The sequence below is a fragment of the Lathamus discolor genome, chromosome 7 (genome assembly GCF_037157495.1).
Source record: "Lathamus discolor isolate bLatDis1 chromosome 7, bLatDis1.hap1, whole genome shotgun sequence".
In the NCBI taxonomy this organism is placed as follows: domain Eukaryota; kingdom Metazoa; phylum Chordata; class Aves; order Psittaciformes; family Psittacidae; genus Lathamus; species Lathamus discolor.
In genome coordinates this window covers 582,878-600,327 of record NC_088890.1, presented here as the reverse complement: position 1 = coordinate 600,327, position 17,450 = coordinate 582,878, and the positions used below count along the sequence as shown (strand labels likewise).

The following is a 17,450-nucleotide window of genomic DNA, read 5'->3' as shown; positions in this document are numbered from 1 at the left end:
CTGCACCGGACAGGAAGAGAAGTCAAACTTTGCCCAGCAGTGAGAAGAGCACGAAAGCCGGGGGAGATAAGCCATACCTCCCCAGGGACATCATAGAATCACAGCACGGGTTGGGTTGGACGGGACCTTAAAGCTCATTCAGCTCCAACCCCTGCCACGGGCAGGGACCCCTTCCCCTGGAGCAGCTTGCTCCAAGCCCCTGTGTCCAACCTGGCCTTGAGCACTGCCAGGGATGGGGCAGCCACAGCTTCTCTGGGCACCCTGTGCCATGACAAGATGGATCTGATCCTGAGCCTTCAGGGCCACGTCAACCTGATAGAGGCAAGGCCACCCTTGCCCACTTGCTCCAGGCTGTTACCTTTCCTTTGCCGCTGGGTCTGGCTGAGGGAGTTTTCATCCCCGCTGGTCAAGGCCAGGTCTGGCTGATTATTGTTGGCTGCATCCTTGTTGATGTCGAATCCCAGCTTCCGCTCAGAGCCCCACTTCTGCAGGGAGCAGGGGTGCACCTCGCACTCGCCCAGAGCTGGCCAGTACGACATGAGCTCATTGCCATCCACGTCTGGCGAAGGACACAGCGGAAGGGGAAGAGGGAGAGAACGTGTGAGCAGCGCTCGGAGGCACCACAGGACAGAGCCTGGCCCCAAGGCCTGAGCTCAGCCCTTCCTGCCGGAGCGCCGGGACCTGCCTTTGGGCGCGGTGTTGGCGGGGTGAGTGAGGAGCCGCTCGCTGTGTGCCGTGCGCTTCGCCCCGCGCTGGAAGCGGCCCCGCAGGCGCACGTTCTCCTCGCTCTCCGAGGACGGGATGGAGAGGCTGCGCTCCTCGTCCAGGGACAGGTCACTGTCCGAGTCCGAGTCCTGGTCTGCAGGGACACCACGGTGGGGGACATTTGGGATGGCGCTGGGAGACGGTCCCAGTGGCGGGGCCAGGAGGGCAGAACACTCACAAGGACCCAGCCTGCCTGAGCCCCACTGACCTCCCCTTCGCTGCACCCTGTGCCTGCTGCTCCTCCCTGAGAGCAGCTTCTCTCCGCCTCCCTTTACCTCCTCGTAAGGCAGCTCCAAACAGCCATAAGAGCCCCTTTGCCTCCTCTTCCTCCAGGCTGAGCAAACCCACCTCCCTCAGCCTCTGCTCGCCTGTCTCATGACCCATCCACTGGCCTCACCCCACTGAGTCAAATGTGCTGCGCTGGGGAGCCCAGCATCCCCCAGGGACCTCACAACAGCCTCTGTCCTCTCCTGCCTCCTCCATTTCTAGCTCCTTGGGGACTGCCCTTTGCATCTGCCCGGGGGGGGGGAGACTGTGCTAAAGCAGCACGTTAACTGCCTCTCTCTCCTACCCAGAGCACATTTGGAAGTCGCCACTGAACACAGGGTGAAGGAGGTGACCACACAGCCACCACGCAGGCATGGGGCTGAACCTTACCTCCCCCAGCATCGCGGTGGAACATGGCCACATCAATGTCCGTGGGGCCGGCGTGAGCCAGCAAGCTGTGATCCAGAGCAGAGCCCTGCCGGGCCGTCACGTTGTCTCTGAAAGGCAGGAGGCCAAAGGGTCACGGCGGCAGGAGCCCGGCTCTGCCCATGTGCTCCCCCTGGCACCCGGGGTCTGGCTCTGCCGGTGTCGCGGTCCCTACCTGAGGTACGCGCGCTGGCTGGAGTGGGTGCGGGCTGAGCGCACGCTGCTCACCGAGGAGATGGTGGAGGCCCCCAGGGTGATGCGGATGAGGCCGCTCTCCTCGAACAGCGCTGTGTTGTTGTAGGCACTGGGGCCCTGGCGAGGCAGGGAGGGGAGACAGGGCATGCGCCCCGTAAGGGAGCTGCGGCGGCATCCCGGGAAGCAGGACCATTCCCATCAGCTCCAGTGCCAGGCAGGCAGCCTGTCCCCAGCCCCTGCGCTGCTCCTGCTCTTGCCTACCTGCGTGCTCCTCGTGGTCTCCTCACTGTGCCCCTTCTTGCCGAGGCAGGCCAGCTTCCAGGCCTCCCGCACCTCCTCGTTCAGCACGCAGAACAGGACCAGCACAGCCAGCCCCTGCGGGAGAGACACCATGAGGCAGTCCCTCGCTGCCAGCCAACCTACAGTGCCAGCACCGGGACGGGCCCTGGCTCCTCCAGGGTCCAGCACATCAGCCATGGTGGGCACCAGGCCTGAGATGCACCAAATCGCTCCCCAGTGCCTCCGCAGTGGGCAGGGGTGAGGGAGGACAGGCTGCGGAGTCCTGGCTGGCAGTGGCCAAGGAGCCCCTGGCAGTGTCCCCTGCAGCAACACCAGCCACGGCGGTGGCAGGAGCTCTGTGGGATGCTGCCGTGGGTCATATCTGGGGTGTCCAACACCTCCACTGCAGGCTGCTCTCTTGCTCTGCCCTTGGAGAGCACGGAGGCCCCTTTCCTCCAGACATGGTCCTTGCTGCCCCTTGAATGTCACCTCTGAACCAAGTACCCTGCAGCCACCTCCCGCTCATGCGGTGCTCACCACGGGCACAGCAGTGAGGAGTGGCAGAGCAGAGAGTGCAGGGGGGACAGTGGAGGGACAAGGACCCTGCTCTCCACAGACGGCAGTGCTCTCCTGGGCTGAGCCAAGCCCTCCCCTGGCAGAGGCCGGGCAGTTACCTGGAGGCTGCAGAGGACAGTGTAGAGGTAGTGGAAAGCCAGGACACTGTTGTTGACAGCCAAGAGGCCAAAGAGCCAGGTAGTGCTAATAACTAGAAGCAGAACAAAGGAGCTCCGTAACGTCATGCTGGAGAGAGAGAGACAGACAGACAGGCACAGACACACACCGAGAGGTTAGTGCGTATTGTTAATCTACATTTAGAGCTCACAGACAGAGATCCAGAGGAGAACAGCCCTGCACAGCAGCTCAGCTCCCCCCGGCTCCCAGCCCTTCCCTTCTGGATCACACATGGCAAACACAGGGCCCCAAACAACACAGGTCATTCGGAGGCACGAAGAGCGGAGCCGAGCTCCAGGGCTGGCCCAGGAGGGAGCAGGGAAAGGTCTCAGAAGGAGCATGCAGGAGAGGAAGAAGCATGGGCTGAGAGTTGGTGAGGGCAGTGTTGAATCCAAGCAGACACAGGGGTGGCTGTGAGAGCAGCCGGTGAAGGGGACAGGCTGGCGGGACAGTGTGGAAATGGGGACTTAGGAACAAGAGGAAAGGACAAAGTTTAGGAAGGGTTAACGTGGCCGGGAGGTGTGGGAGAGGAGGGCGGCTGCCTGGCTGACACTGATGCACAGAGGGGCCCTCTGCGATGGTGGAAGGAGGAGGATGGTCACTGAAACTGCTAAAAACCACGAGCCACAGGAGCTCTGCTGGGAGTTGGGCCACTGATACTCACAGAACCGACTTCTTCTTGGTCTCCTTTTGGCCAGGGGAACAGGACATCTTGGCCACAAGCAGGAACATGACCCCATTCATCTGAAAGCGTTGGCACTGATTAGAAGCGGTGCCAAGGGCTGGCTCTGACCTGACATCCCCAGCACAGAGCATGGGCAGAGCCCAGCTCTGCCAGGCCCATGTGAGTGTCCCCTCCTTTCCCCTTCACGCCTGAGCCATGGCCTCCCCTGGGTTTGACTGGAGTGAGGAGGGACAGAGGAGGGCCCTGGCTGAGGAGGGGTTGTACAGAGAACAGGGCAGGCAGTGGGCAGCCAAGGAAGGGGTGAGTGCCCGTGGTGTGCAGAAGGGAGGCAGGAGAGGGCTGTGGGGGAAACAGGACAGGGTTTTACCACAATGACGACAGTAATGGGGCCTGCAAAGCTCCAGACCAGCTTATCATGAATGGAAATCCAGCAGAAGTCAGGGTTCCCGTAGCCCTCGGGATCCAGGCCAACAGCCAGCCCTGTGGGAGGACGGGAGAGGTCAGGTGCAGATCCAGCAGCCTTGGGCTTGTCCAAGCCGTGTCTCATCCCACCACTGAAAGCCCCAAAGGGCTCCCTCTGCCCAGCCCATGGGCATTCACTGCCAGCAACAGGTCACCCAAGCACACAGGCTTGGGAAGCCAGGAGACCATAACCACAAGCCCTGCAACCACAGGAGCCCCATGCCCACTGAAGAAGCCACGGGGAGATGTGCTGAGGAATTACTTGTCCCCACTGGCAAGACAACAGCCCTTGATATGTGGTCCCCAGCTGAGCACCACAGCACTGCCAGCTGTGGCAAGCCCACCCTCAGCTCTCCCCATAGGGCCAGTGAGCGGGGCAGCACCAGGGGTTCAGGAGGCTGCCGAGCACTGATGGCTGCAGGACGAGCAGCTCGTACCAGTGATGATGGCGGGCACCCCCCAGCCGATGGCGTAGTAGAAGCGCATGGCCCCGAAGTTGACGTTGCGAGCTTCCGTCTGCATGCGGTAGATGTGGAGGCCCTGGACGAAGAGCCAGGCGAAGGTGGAGAGGAAGAAGCAGTGGAGGAGGATGGCAATCACAGTGCAAAGAAACTGGAGAGACAAAAGCCACTCAGAGATGGTTCCATGGTGCCAATGGTAACTGCACCAACCATGTCTTGTCCCCACCCCAAGGGCTTGTTCAAGCCACAGACCTGGTTCTCAGTGCGGTTGATGCCCAGGAGAAAGAGCAGCTCAGAGAAGAAGAGGGTGACTGATATGTTGGAGTGGATGCCACGTGTGTTGGACTTGAGGCCTTTGAGGCACGTCAGGAAGGAGAAGGTCAGCAGCAGAGCCACCAAGGAGAGAGACACCAAGGAATAGGTGACAATTGCCAATGTCTCCAGGTCGCCTTCCAGTTGCTGCAGCAGCAGAGAACCAAAGGCAAACAGTGGAGTCAGGGGGAGGCATGGGGAGACTGCTGAGCTCCCAAACTCTACTTGTGTCCACAGGGAATTTTCTGCCTGTGCCTGCTTATTGTGGGCCTCAGTGGCTAACAGCCCCCTCCGAGCCCTGCAGGCCGGGGTTACCTCTCTGTGCGAGCTGTCCATCAGAACCCCAAAGGTGCCAAACTGGGAGCACTGGCAGTGCACGTGTGTGGTGTTTCGGTACACGAGCTCGCAGTCCCTGGCTGTCCAGAAGCCAGAGGGGTTGGTCCTGCAGCCACCAAAGAGCAGAGAGGAGAGAACACAGATGAGCAGGGTGTGCGGGGAACAAACTGCAGAGAAGAGGGGTGAATAGCAAGGATTTTCCACCAGCAGATACAACTGTGCTCCTACAGCTCAAGTACTGGAGCCAGAGCTCTGCAGTGATCCTACTGTGCCCTCGGAGCAGGAATGAACCCCCTGGCAGAGGGCAGAAGCCCCACGTTCCAGTGCTGCCCAGGCACAGCCTGTCACGGCCAGGGCAACTGGGGCACTGCAGAGGCAGGTGCCTGGGGAAAGCAGCTCAAAGAGTGGCCCCGCCGTGCCCAACTCACGCGTTGGAGTGGTTCCACTGGACACAGAGAGGTTTGCTCCTGTTGGCCGTCTCCAGCAGGTGAAACTCCAGCACGAGAGGGGTGTCCAGGGGCCCCCGCAGGAAGGTGTGATTGCTGAACACAGACACGCTCACGATGGGGGAGTTCATCACAGGATTCTTGGGGAGCCTGCAAGGAGCAACGGAGCTCTGCCATCAGTGTGCCTGGAGATGTCACCTCCAGGGACTCCCGGGCACCCCAGATGCAACAGCTCTGTCCAGCCCGCACCAAGGGGTCAGGAAACACGGGGCTGAGCAACACCGAGGTGGGAACAGGCAGAGCACCACGGGGCCAAGTGCCTGGAACCAAACCCCAGCCACTGCCAGGGGAGCAGGGCAGAGCCCAGCAGCCCCTTTGCACTGCTGCTGGTGGAGGGCAATGGAGGATGTACCTGACGCTGCGGCGATCCACCTGGTAGCGTGCAGGCAGCAGCCCCCCCAGTGTGCGGTACATGATGAGGATGATGACGGTGAGAGCAGGCTCGGGCTCCGGCAGTGCCTGCCCTGGGGAGGAGCTCTCCACCGAGGAGTTCCCTTCACCTCCAGCCGCCGTGGGCACTGCTGTGGGGGCAGCTGAGGACACAACCGAGTGGTGAGAACACACACACACACACAGGTAACGTGTGAGGCTGGCGGGAGCCTTTGGGATGGGTGAGATCAGAGGCTCTGAGCCCTCAGAGGTGGCTTGTGGACCTCTGGCAGAGCCAGCTCTCAGCAGGGTACATGCAGACTAAATGACCTTTAAAGGTCCCTTCCAATGCAATCCACTCCATGCTTCTATGACTTTCCAACCCAAACCACCCCATGACTCTACACCCTCCCCACCAGCCATGCCCCCCCGCACTGCCCCTCAAGTGATGCTCACACGCTCACCTTCGGCTTTCGGGGGGCTGAGCACCGACAGCGGCAGCACGACGTGCGTGTGGGGGTCCCAGGCGGGCTGACCCCGGAAGAGGCTGCTGTGGTAGCGAGGGTAGCGCCGGCGCACGTGGGAGCGGTTCTCCATGCGGTCGATGCTCAGCACTGCAGCAGGGGAGGGAAGGCAGCTCCAGGATGGCCACCTGGAGACAACCGTGCTCCGGGGCACCCCGCGTTTGAAGTCATCGTCAAAGGGACCGTATGAGCCATAGGCTGGGTTGTGGATGCGTCCCATGTTTGCGCAGGACGTGAAATCCCAGCACCCACAGGGCTCCTTCCCAGCCCAGGTCCTTGCTCTGCCATAGGGCAGACTCCTTCTGCCACTGAGCTTTTTCACTTGAGACTGGGAGGGAACTGGGAGTGGGCAGCAGACTCCTGGGCCTGCTGGCTCTTAGTGGCGTGTCAGCCACTGCAGGCAGGGATATGGGAGCAGGGTACCTCTCGCAGACACCTCCCGTGCTCAAGAGAGCCCTTGCAGAGATGAAGTGCACTGAGAAGGGGACGGGTGTGATGGAGGAGCAGCTCTGCACCACCCCAGCCAGGCCCCACCAGCAGCCAGCTCCTACTCACTGATGTTGGGGGTGACGACGCCGACAGGGTTGAGGTAGGTGAGCTTCATGTTGCTGGCCAGCGTGCCCGAGTAGTCCCGCAGCTGCTCCATGAGGCTGGCGCTGCCGTGCTCGCTGTGCGGCAGCATGGCCCAGTGCTCCCGGTTCTCCAGCGCCAGCACCGCACTGCCAGCGCGCAGCAGGTTCTGCAGGGAGAGGGAGGGAGGGAACTGCTGCCCTTGGGCCCCTCCTGGCCACCCCCAGGCTGCAGCGCTCTGCTCCTGCCCAGCTTCCTGAACAAGGGCTCGGGGAAAGGGGGTACTTTCTGCTAAGGCAGAACCCCCCCCCCAACACTCATCAACCAGCACTCTACAGCCACCTTCCCTGCACTACTGCCACAAGGGACGTGCAGGCAGCAATAAGACCTCCCTGTGCCTTCCCAGGTTGACCAAACCCAGCTCTCTGCTACTCTTCATGCACCCTGTGCTCCAGTCCCAGCCACAGAGGTGACCTCCACGGCCGTCACTCCTGTGGGACAGTGTCGGTGTGGCACCGGCAAGCCCAGTGCTCTTGACGTGGTGTCACATCCTGAACCCCCCCAGAGACCCAGGCTCAGGGTGGCTGTTGAAGAAAAGCAGCAGCAGAAGCCACTGTGGTCTGGGGAGGGCCTCACCTCGTTGAAGTGGGCATCCTGTGTGGCTGTCAGGCCGAAGCCACGCTGCTGGCTCTCAAAGGCCATGAGGCGGGACAGCAGGCGGAAGGTGATGTGCACATCATTCCCAAAGTAGTGGTCCGTGTGGTCAGTCACAGCCCGGAGCCGGTGGGCCAGCTTCTTGGCTTCAATTGTGTTGAGCTCAGTCCTGTTCCTCTCCAAACCCTCCAGCTGCCAGTGGGGTGAAAGGAAGGGATTAAACCATTAAGCAGGTTTCTCACTGGGAAACCAGGCACTGCTGGACCCAGCAATTATTTCTGAAGCCACAGATACTGTCAGTGGTGGTCACCAGAATCATAGGGAGCATCTCCAGCAACACACCAGGGATGCACTGGCCCAGCTAACGCAGCCCTGTACAGCACTGGGGCCAAGGAGACGAAAGGACAGGGCAAGCATCTAGTGCTCCTTCCCCGCAGCTCTCCTGGTTCCAGTTACAATGGGTGCACGGGTTCAATAAACTCGCCGGGATATTTCAAAGGGATTTGTCACTGGCAGAGTCTGGGGGCCACAGATGTCCCATGGAACAGACACCCACCAGCTCCAAAGAGGTCAGCCCTGCTCAGCTGCCTTCAGGGAGCAGCTGTGTTCCTCTCAAACACTGGGACAGGACACAGGTCATTTCCGACAGGGACTCTCAGATTAGAGATGAAACCAAGGGAAGTTCAGCTCAGCTCAGTGCTCCCACACGATGGGTTTGGGACAGATGAGAAAGGTGCTGAGCACTGTGGCAAGGCCCTCTCCTATTCCAGGTACCCAAGGAAAGCTGAGCTCTTTGAAACCTTGCTCACACAGCTCCTGCTCCGCCAGGGCTGCAGAGCAGAGAGAGGATTACCAGCACGGAGAGCTCCTTGAAGGCAGGTGACGTGCAGTTGAAGAGATCTGGCTCCAGCCAGCCCTTCTCCTCATCACAGTGTCTGACGGCTGCACCTAGAGCCAGGAGGAAGGGCATGTTGGAAGTTCAGCACAGATGCCTCCCCCCGAATCCCCCACCACAGGGACCCTCTGCACCAGCTAATCCCAAGGAGCAGCACCAGCAAGTGATGGGGAGGGCCTGTAACACCTCAGGGCCATCCTCCTGCTTTGCACCAGTGCAGCCCATTCACCCTTGGTCTGTACCACCTCAGCAAGCTGCTCGCTGCAGGAGCTGGTTCCTCTGTGGGCCTCTGGGCTGCATCACACACAGTTGCAAAGAGGAGTGTGTGCCTTGGCAGGGCTCAGGCTGGAGAAGCCCCTGGTCCCTCTGGAGACGTGTGTGTGTCCCCAGGGCACATCCTACCCCGAACCTGTGAAGCCCATGCAGCTCCCGGCATCCCCTGCTGACAGCCTGCAATGCCTGCTGAGGGCCTACAGGGCAACATCACCACAGGAGGACAAGAGTCCTGCTGTGGACCTGGCAAACCCACCCCAGGGATGAGCCTCTGCAGCTGAGGGGGCTGGAGGACCTCTCACCAGCACAAGACCCCAGCTCCTGGCTGGGGCCCAAGTGCTGCTGCACAGCAATGGAGACACCAGCAATGAACAGGGTCAGCTACTGATCACCACCAAAGCACTGCTAAAGCCAGCACACAGAGCAGTGTCCTGGGCTGGGAGCATCGCCCTGCACACTTGGAGCATGAGGAACCCCGGGTACCTGGCAGGACTCGGACCAGAACCTCCTGGGGATGGCACCAGGGCACAGGAGCCCACCCAGGACCGTGCCTGGGGAGGACAGCAGCATGGCAGGACAGGAGGGGGAGCCTGCAGCACACTGGTTGCTGCTCAGAAAAGCCCCAGTGACCAGCGTGCCCCCCGCCACCATCTCCAGCTCCTACCTGTCCTCCCCAGCCACGCTTCCCCCGCTGCAGAAGCCCAAGGGACCATTGCAGCAGGGAGCAGGGAGCACAGACACCTCCCCGCTGCCGGCCTTCCCCCAGCAAGGGCAGGCACCAGCAGGGAACAGAGACCAACTCAGCTGCAGACCTGGGCAGGATCCAGCCTCCAGGTCCCTCTATCCCCCTTGCCAGTGGGCAGAGGGCACTGGACCTTGTGTAGTGCATGTCCATCAGTTCCTGCCCCTGCTCAAAAAGCAACCCCTTCCCTCCACCCCATGGCCACTCCCCCGTGGCCCCACCACCCATGGCTCATCACCAGCTCCTTCCCTCCCAGCCTAAGCAAGCAGGTACCAGCCCTGCAGAGCAGGACTCATCGCAGCGGGAGCAGAGCACTGCAGGCTCGGAGCAGAGGGTGGCAGGGGCTGCATGCAGCTGCAGCCAGGTTTGTGCTGGTTAGTGTGCTGGGAGCAGGGAACAGCGTGGAGGAGCAGCGAGGCCAGGCAAAGCGTTGGGAAGACACTCGGCAGCTCCAGAAGCGGTGGGGAAAGCGCAGGGGTGAGCAGGGTGCCAGGCAGGAAGCAGGGGGGAAAGCCACATGGCACAGCCCTTACAGCACGGGGGAAGGAGATGGGAACAACCTTACCTGCACCCCTCAAGCCTGAGCACGGAGGGCGAGAGAACCGGGGAGAGAAGCGACAACAGTTAGGAGCCGAACCTGCCTCCTCCCGGGGCGAGCGGCTGGAGAAGGACAGCGTTTGTATTGTCCCCGGGGGCTTGCACTGCCCTACAGCCCCAGACCCCTGCTTGTGCCCTTGCTGTCACCCGGGACGGCCTCCTCCAGCCTGGGACACGGACTCCTACCCAGACACTCACCTAATGCACGCTGTGCCCTGCTCCCCTGGCAGCACACACCGAGGCTGGGGCCGGCGGAGCCACAGCAAGGCACTGCACGCACTGAGATGCCTGACCCCAGCCTCAAGCCCTCCGAAACCAAAAACCAGCAAGGAGAAGGTGGGGACCAAGGCCAAGGGAACGGCACAGTGCTGGGGTGGGTGACAGACCCCACAGCCTGTTCCCAGCCCCCTCTGCTCTCCCCAGGCTGTGGTATTTTCTTCTTCAACTTCCTTGTCCCAGCCCTCAAGCCCAGCTAAATGGGACTGGGACAGCACAGAGAGACACTGCTGGGGCTGCTACAGCCCCTGGCACGACAGCAGGCTGCCCCCTCCCCATCGCATCCCCCACTCACCCAAGGAGCCTTTGGGACACAGCACCGCAGCCGAGAAGCCAAACTTGGTCTGGGGCCACCACACACCCGCCTTGAGGCTTTTGGGGCAGCCGTCATAGAGCACTGTGGGGACACAGAGGCGAGGAGCTGTCACCGGGGTGCTCGCTGACACCGAGCCCACGCACCCAGTCCCCACACTCACCCTCGCACCCACTGGGTGTCACCTCGGCGAAGGGGCTGTCGCAACCATTGCACTGGCGGCCGATGACCCCGGGCCGGCAGTGGCACCGGCCCGACTCCCTGTCGCAGGAGCGCGAGGTGGAGCCCACGGGGTAGCAGTCGCAGGGCAGGCAGGTATCGCTGCCTTTGGGCCGGTAGTGGAAGTCCTGGGGGGCCAGGGACAGCCATCAGACAACCCATGGGGACAGCAGGCAAGGCCAGCGCCTGGGGAGCCGCTGGAGCCAGGGCAGAGAAGGGCCAGGCTCTCCTGAGCTGCCCCCACTGTCACTGAGCCGGGGCAGGAGAGCCCCAGAGGAGCTGAGCAGGGGCCCAGTCCAGAACTGGGCACACAAAGCAGGGCCTGGGCAGCTGCCAGGCCTTTGGAAGGCACAAGGAACAGCATCAAGGACAAGCAGGGCTCCAGGAAAGCCACGGGCCATGTCCCCACGTCCCCAGTGCCCCTCACCTTGCAGTGGCACTGCCCGTTGGTTTTATTGCAGTCGGGGTCAAAGCCCTTGTTCACATCGCAGTTACAGGGCCCGCACGTGGGGCTCCCCCACCAGCCCTTCGGACACTGCTGGTCCATCCTGGGGAGAGACAGAGTCCCACTGTCACAGCAACCAAACCCCCCGGCCTCCTCCCCACCAGCCCAGCTGCTCCAAGGAGCCGGGTGGCACCGAGAGGTCCCTGCTCACAGAGCCATGGCGCTGCCCCGTGCCCCACATCTCACCTGTGCTCACAGTACTGCCCAAAGAAGTTCTCTCCGCACTCGCACACGTAGCCCAGCGGCGAGCCTGGCTTGCGGCGACACACGGACTTGTTCTTGCAGGGGTTGAGGTGACACACATCCACACAGTCCCCCCCGTAGTACCCTGAGGGGGGGCAGAGAGCACCGTGTAAACAGGCACCTTCCCCCTGAGAGGGGCCGGGGCACCAAGGAGTGGATTGAGGGACTCAGGGGGGACTCTGTTGATGAGTGTCTGACGGGGATGTGTCTTGCTCAGGTGAGGGACAGGAGAGCAGTGACAGGCCAGGAGGGAGCGGTGGGGAGGAAGGAGCACACAGACAGGCGTGCAGAGCGAAGGGGTGGCAGGGTGCTGCCCACCCTACCTGGCTGGCAGACGCAGGAGTAGCTCTGCCACTCGTCCTTGCAGATGCTGTTGGCTGGGCAGGGGCTGGAGTCGCAGGGGCTCGGCACGCTGCAGCCAGCCTCCACCCGCAGGGCATGGCTGGGCTTGGGCAGCACCGTCCCGGTGACGCTGTCACCCAGTCGCACACCCTGCAATGCAGGTGACAAAGTCACAGGGGAGGTAGAACACACACAGCAGGCTACAGCTCTCCTGCCCTCCACAGGCCCACAGGGGCAGCCACCCCCATCACCCTGCTGTGTAGTTTTATGGCTGCCCCATGGCACCTCAGAGCTCTGACTGCTCAGAGGGAGTGTCATCAGCAGGACAGACCCATGTTTCCACCCCTCCATGTAACAGACCCAATAGAAAGGGAAGGCTCAGAGCATGGACTCACTTGTATGCAGCCTCTCAGCCCATTCTGCACCTCGCCAGAGCCCAGGACTCCCCCAACGTGCAGGTGTTTCACCTTCAGGCCATGCAACTCATTTCCAACAACCACCGTGTCCTGCAGAAGGAAGGCAGTAACATGGGATGAGTGGTATTAGCTCTGCCCCAGCCCTCCCCGAGGGTGCAGGGGCCTGTTTATGCCAAGCATCCCGCACAGTTCCTGACTTGGTGCCGGGGTCTCAGGCAGCACCTACCTGGTAGAGCCCGAAGTCAAGGGTGAGGGTGATGACGTAGCGCAGGTCTCGCCCGCTGCGGACGTCGCGCAGCTCCAGCTGCAGGTCGTGCCATCGCCCATCGCTGAGCTGCTGCTGGTCCAGGAGAAGGCTGGTGCTGCGCCCGGAGCCCCTGCTCACCATGAAGGAGAGCAGCCCCCCAGCCAGCTGCAGAGAGGGAACCACAGCAGTGAGCCAAGGCATCACCAACTCCGGCTGCATCCAGCCTGTGCTCGCGCTGGGGTCAGCAGGGTGGGCAGGGTCCCGCTCTCCTGGGCTGGAGCACAGTGCTGTGGCTGAGGCCGTACCTGGCAGAGCAGCGTGGTGTACTGGCCAGCGTGGGCCTGCAGAAGCACGCCGTCCGGCTGGCGCGTCCGAAACGCCAGCCCCAGGTACCACGGCACCGAGATCTTCACATCCGTCTTGAAGTCCCAGGTCAGGACACTGTTGCCCTGGAAGTAGTGGGCATGGTGCATGGCTGGAAAGGAAAGTGGAGGTGAAGAGGAGGGCTGAGCACTAGATGCAGGACAGCAGAGCCAGTTCATCTCCCATGAACCCCTTACTCTGCTTCCACAGCAGCCCCCGCACAGCCCTGCACGCACCCCCCTGCCCGTGCACTCACGGTAGCGACAATCTTTGCCCCCGAAGCCCACGGGGCAGAGGCAGGAGAAGGTTCCCCAGCTGACAGAGCAGGTGCCGCCGTTCTTGCAGGGGCTGGAGTCGCAGAAGGTGTGCTTGGCATGGCAGCCTGCAGGAATCAAGGTCACCCACATCAGACTCTCCCTGCTCACCACCTCTCCCTGGCACACATGGAGAGGCAGCACTGCCCACCAGCCCTTTCCAGGCTGCCAGAGGGGCAAGCCTGGCTGCTCAGGGATGGGGGTCAAGGTTGTTGCTGCTGCTTATGCCAGGCTAGACCTGCAGGCTCTGCGTTTGGGATCAGAGGACATTCCCAGGACATTAGCTGGGGTGGGGACAGGGGATTAGGGGATCTGGGGGCCCCATTCTCCAACGGAAGCTGCTCAGCTCCAGCTGTGCTGCCATGACGCTGATACAGCCCAGCAGTGAAAGGCAGCTCCCAGGACAGGGGCTGGCAGGAGCAGCGGGGCTGGTACCTGCAGCAGTGCCGTTGTTAGCGATGTAGGAGGCCAGGTCAATGCGTTTGCTGTCGATGTACAGGTCTCTCATGCATCCCACAAAGTCCCGGTGAGTGACGGGGAAGTTTTCCGGCAGGTTGGGGACTCCTCCAAGGAGCAAGGGACCCGTGAGGTCCAGGGACCTACCAAGGACAGAAGCCCAGGGCTGTGAGATCCACAGTGACCTCAGGCCGGCCAGTGCTCCCCAGTACAAGGGCTGCGAAGCAGACATCCTTAGGGACAGGCACACAGAGCCAAGGTCCCAGATGTGCCACAGCAGCAGTGTCCCCACCACAACCGCGTCCCCACTGCAGCAGTGCCCAGCGGCCCCCAAGGAACTCACTTCTTGGAGCTGGTCTGCACCCCCTCTGCGGCGCAGGAGTAGTTCCCAATCTCGCTGCCGAACTGCAGGGCCACGGAGGCGTCACACTCGTCCACCGTCACGATGGCCACCTTGTCCTTGGAGGGGCCCTGCACCACCCCCAGGGCGCTGACCTTGGGCTGAAACCCAAGGCAGGGCATTAGCAACACACCCAGACCCAGGCACCAGGGCTCCCACCACAGCAAGGAAGGGGCCTGAGCACAGCCCGGTCCTCACTGCTCTGCTGGAGGTGTGCGAGAAGCAGACGGAGCCCAAGCCAGGGCACGGTGCCAGAGATGGACATGGGCACGCACACTGTGCCGGGCATGTGACACTGGGTGACCCCGACGGCCCCAGGGGCCGACCTGAGCATCAATCGCCCACTGCACTTGGCTGCCTGCTCCACTGCACCCATGCCCAAGGGCTCAAAACCACCTCTGCCTTCTCTCCAGGGCAGAGGCAGAGAACAGGAGAGCCAGAGCTGCTCACTCACACCTTGCGGGGAGACCGCCTCGTGCACGTGTGGGACAGCCCCGGCACACACACCTTGTTGTAGTAGCGGAGCTGCAGCGTGTGCCACTGCCCATCACTCACACCTCCTGGCAGGTAGGGGCTCACCACGGTGCTGGACTCCCCTGCAGACAGAGATGATGGGAGCTGAGCTCTCCCGCAGCACCAAGCCCACAGCCTCATGCAGGGAGGGAGAAGGGCTTCAGGGAGACAGCTCAGCGCCGCGGCCTCTGCTCGCTGTGGCCTTGCGGCAGGAGTGGGGTGCAGGAGTCACAGCCCTGGGACCAGCAGGCAGTGCTCGGGATGGCTCCTGTGCCCAGGCTGCCTGCCAGCGTGGCCTGGCACCCTGCATCCGCCCTCCTGCCAGTCAGCCCAGCTGCAGCAGCGGCAGAGTGGCCACCCAATGCTGCGTGCAGGGGACAGGGGAGGAGAGCAGGGCCCAGGACGGGAAGGAAGCCTCCACTGTTAACACAAGGCCCCAGTGCTCCTGGCAGCTGAGCCTTACACCCCTCAGGGCAGGCAGGATGGGTGCAGGAGAGGCACAGTATGGGCACAAAGGAGCCGAGATGGGAACAGCGGGATAGCAGCCACCCTCCCCAGAGGGTCCTCCCCTCCAGACTGGCTCGCAGCAAGGCAGGAGGTGAAACTCACAGTGACAGAATGGGGCAGAAGGGCAGCAAAGCCACCAGCAGGGTTTGTCCTGGTTTGTGCTCCCAAGTCCACTGCTGCGCTTGCATTCCTAAGCCTGGGGAGTGCCCTGGGACGGACACCCATCCCCTGGGCCACCCACTGACACTCACCAGCACCTCTCCCAGCCCCTTTCACACAGGCTCCACCGAGGGCAGCGCCCTCCTTCCCCTGCTCTGCCGTGGCCTCCTCACAGCTCCCACAGCACAAACCCCATGGCAGGGATTTGGGGCCACCCCAAGCCTACCTGTGGAGTACTTGAGCTGGACCTGCCCCTGGATGATCTCCACCGCCAGGAAGTCGTGCCGCTCGTTCAGGCGCCCGTTGTAGAGCAGGAGGCCGCTGGGCTCCACGGTGCTGAACCTGGGCCAAGGAGGAAGCCGGAGGGCAGAGCGTGCGCCAGGGGCACGCGGGGATCCCTGCTCCCCGTGCACGCACCCAGCACGGGGACAGGGGCAGGCCCTGGGTGCAAACTGAGCTGGGAAGGGGCTGGGAGCTTGGCGCAGCGGGCGCTGAGGGAGCACGGGGCAGAGAGCTGGCAGCAGCGAGGGGACGAGGCACTGAAGGAAGGGACGGGCGGGCGAGACGGGCAGGTTCAGAGCCCTTTGGCTGACGGAGCCAGGGCAGCCCCGAGCCGAGGCAAAGCTCCTGACACCGGGGTGTGGGGAGCATCAGCCAGGCCCATGCAGGCCCGGGCCGCACCAAAGGCACCAGAGCAGGGAGGTGACCGCTGGGGGAAGAGGGGACTCACGAGAGTGCGAGGGTGAGGTGGAAGCGCTGGCGCAGGCCCCGGAACATGACGAAGGAGCGCGGCGGGAAGGAGCGCGCGGACACCTCGCAGAAGGGGCTCTCGAAGCCGCCCGCCGGGCACTGGCAGCGGAAGCCGCCGTCGGCGCCGTTGGTGCAGGTGCCGCCGTTGCGGCACACGCCGGGAGCGCAGCGCCCGGAGCGACTGTCCACTTCACAGTTGTCACCTGCGGGCGAGACAGCAGAGCTGCGGCACCGCGAGCGCCCGCCAGCCCGGCCCCAGCGCAGCCTCGCACCCGCCAGCCCGGCCCCGGGTCTGCGGCAGCTGGAGCCAGCGAGGGACGCGACAAGCCGGCTGTCACCCAAGGCTCCCCCAGGCAAGCCAGCGCTGCCAGCCCTGCAGCACGAGCCGCTGGGCTGGATGCGCCGCCAGCTCCTGCTGAAGGGGAAAGTTTGGACCCAGGACAGGATGGGAATGGGACAGGAAGGGACTGGCTATGGCTGGGGTGTGCAGCCCTAAGGATGGAGAGGCAAGGACAAGCCAGGGAAGTCGCAGCAATACTGAGAGTGCCTCCTTGGGCACAGCCACTGTACCAGCCTGGGACAGGCATCACAGCCCTGGCGCTGGGCTGTGGGCACAGCCAGGACCACTGAGCTCCCCTGCCAAGAGCTATGGAGTCTCACTCACCCTAACCTAACCCTGCAGGCTCTGACACAGGAGCAAAAGCCAAGAGGAAGCCAGCCGGGAGAGAACACCAAATGCCCCTGCGCCTCGCTGGTGCCGGCACCACGGACGTCCCACGCCAGCTAAGCGGTGCGGGGTTCTGGCCAGCCCCTGTTCCCACACGCCACACAGAGAACTGCTCAGCCTCAGCCACAGTCCTACACCCCAGGGCCCTGCTCCCATTAGTTGCTCAATGGCATGAAAGGAGGATGAGGAGACAGCATGAAGTGACAGGGAAACGAGCTCATTAACCCTTCTGCTAATGGCTGCTCATGCTTCAGATGCTGGGGGTTAATTACCACTGACTCTGTTATCTCACCAGGAACCACGATGGGAGAGCAGCTCCGAGGCAGCCATCTGCTGCTGCGCTCCCCCTGCAGCCACAGCCCACCATCCCCAGCGGCCAGGCACGGGTCTCCACAGCCTGCTGGGGACTTGTGGCTAAAAGACACTGCCTGGTCCAGGGATTACGCCATGGCTGGGACCAGATCCGCATGGATCGGATCCCGCCTGGCGGGGCAGCTGGGCCCAGCCTCCCCTTCTGTTCTGGGGGGGCAGCAGCTCCCCCAGCGCCCGTGGGGCCAGCACAGGCTTCACACCTCCGCAGACCAGCTGAAGGCTGGCACAGGCTGCGAGCAGCACCTCCGATGGCCCCAGAGCCCAGCACTAGCATGGGG

The 17,450-nt window shown here is 62.9% G+C and overlaps 1 protein-coding gene across 3 annotated transcripts in view; it reads right to left on the bottom strand.

Annotated features, from left to right (window-relative positions):
• CELSR3 (cadherin EGF LAG seven-pass G-type receptor 3) overlaps nucleotides 1-17,450 on the bottom strand; it is a 30,416-nt gene that overhangs the window by 3,648 nt on the left and 9,318 nt on the right. Inside the window, exons 3-34 of one of the 3 annotated variants that reach the window (XM_065687819.1) lie at nucleotides 16,054-16,276; nucleotides 15,550-15,665; nucleotides 14,652-14,740; nucleotides 14,088-14,245; nucleotides 13,724-13,887; nucleotides 13,231-13,356; nucleotides 12,917-13,086; nucleotides 12,591-12,776; nucleotides 12,344-12,454; nucleotides 11,930-12,098; nucleotides 11,550-11,691; nucleotides 11,286-11,406; nucleotides 10,803-10,986; nucleotides 10,622-10,723; nucleotides 10,019-10,033; nucleotides 8,397-8,491; nucleotides 7,526-7,735; nucleotides 6,875-7,058; nucleotides 6,260-6,409; nucleotides 5,779-5,959; nucleotides 5,349-5,516; nucleotides 4,900-5,026; nucleotides 4,525-4,731; nucleotides 4,249-4,423; nucleotides 3,717-3,829; nucleotides 3,329-3,408; nucleotides 2,607-2,733; nucleotides 1,915-2,028; nucleotides 1,634-1,770; nucleotides 1,423-1,529; nucleotides 686-859; nucleotides 359-559 (exon numbers count right to left, since the gene is read on the bottom strand). In XM_065687819.1, the coding sequence (XP_065543891.1) occupies nucleotides 359-559; nucleotides 686-859; nucleotides 1,423-1,529; nucleotides 1,634-1,770; nucleotides 1,915-2,028; nucleotides 2,607-2,733; nucleotides 3,329-3,408; nucleotides 3,717-3,829; nucleotides 4,249-4,423; nucleotides 4,525-4,731; nucleotides 4,900-5,026; nucleotides 5,349-5,516; nucleotides 5,779-5,959; nucleotides 6,260-6,409; nucleotides 6,875-7,058; nucleotides 7,526-7,735; nucleotides 8,397-8,491; nucleotides 10,019-10,033; nucleotides 10,622-10,723; nucleotides 10,803-10,986; nucleotides 11,286-11,406; nucleotides 11,550-11,691; nucleotides 11,930-12,098; nucleotides 12,344-12,454; nucleotides 12,591-12,776; nucleotides 12,917-13,086; nucleotides 13,231-13,356; nucleotides 13,724-13,887; nucleotides 14,088-14,245; nucleotides 14,652-14,740; nucleotides 15,550-15,665; nucleotides 16,054-16,276 (4,626 nt within the window). Of the gene's footprint in view, nucleotides 1-358; nucleotides 560-685; nucleotides 860-1,422; nucleotides 1,530-1,633; nucleotides 1,771-1,914; nucleotides 2,029-2,606; nucleotides 2,734-3,328; nucleotides 3,409-3,716; nucleotides 3,830-4,248; nucleotides 4,424-4,524; nucleotides 4,732-4,899; nucleotides 5,027-5,348; nucleotides 5,517-5,778; nucleotides 5,960-6,259; nucleotides 6,410-6,874; nucleotides 7,059-7,525; nucleotides 7,736-8,396; nucleotides 8,492-10,018; nucleotides 10,034-10,621; nucleotides 10,724-10,802; nucleotides 10,987-11,285; nucleotides 11,407-11,549; nucleotides 11,692-11,929; nucleotides 12,099-12,343; nucleotides 12,455-12,590; nucleotides 12,777-12,916; nucleotides 13,087-13,230; nucleotides 13,357-13,723; nucleotides 13,888-14,087; nucleotides 14,246-14,651; nucleotides 14,741-15,549; nucleotides 15,666-16,053; nucleotides 16,277-17,450 lie in introns of those variants that run through there. The other 2 variants (XM_065687820.1, XM_065687821.1) reach the window with 2 other exon arrangements.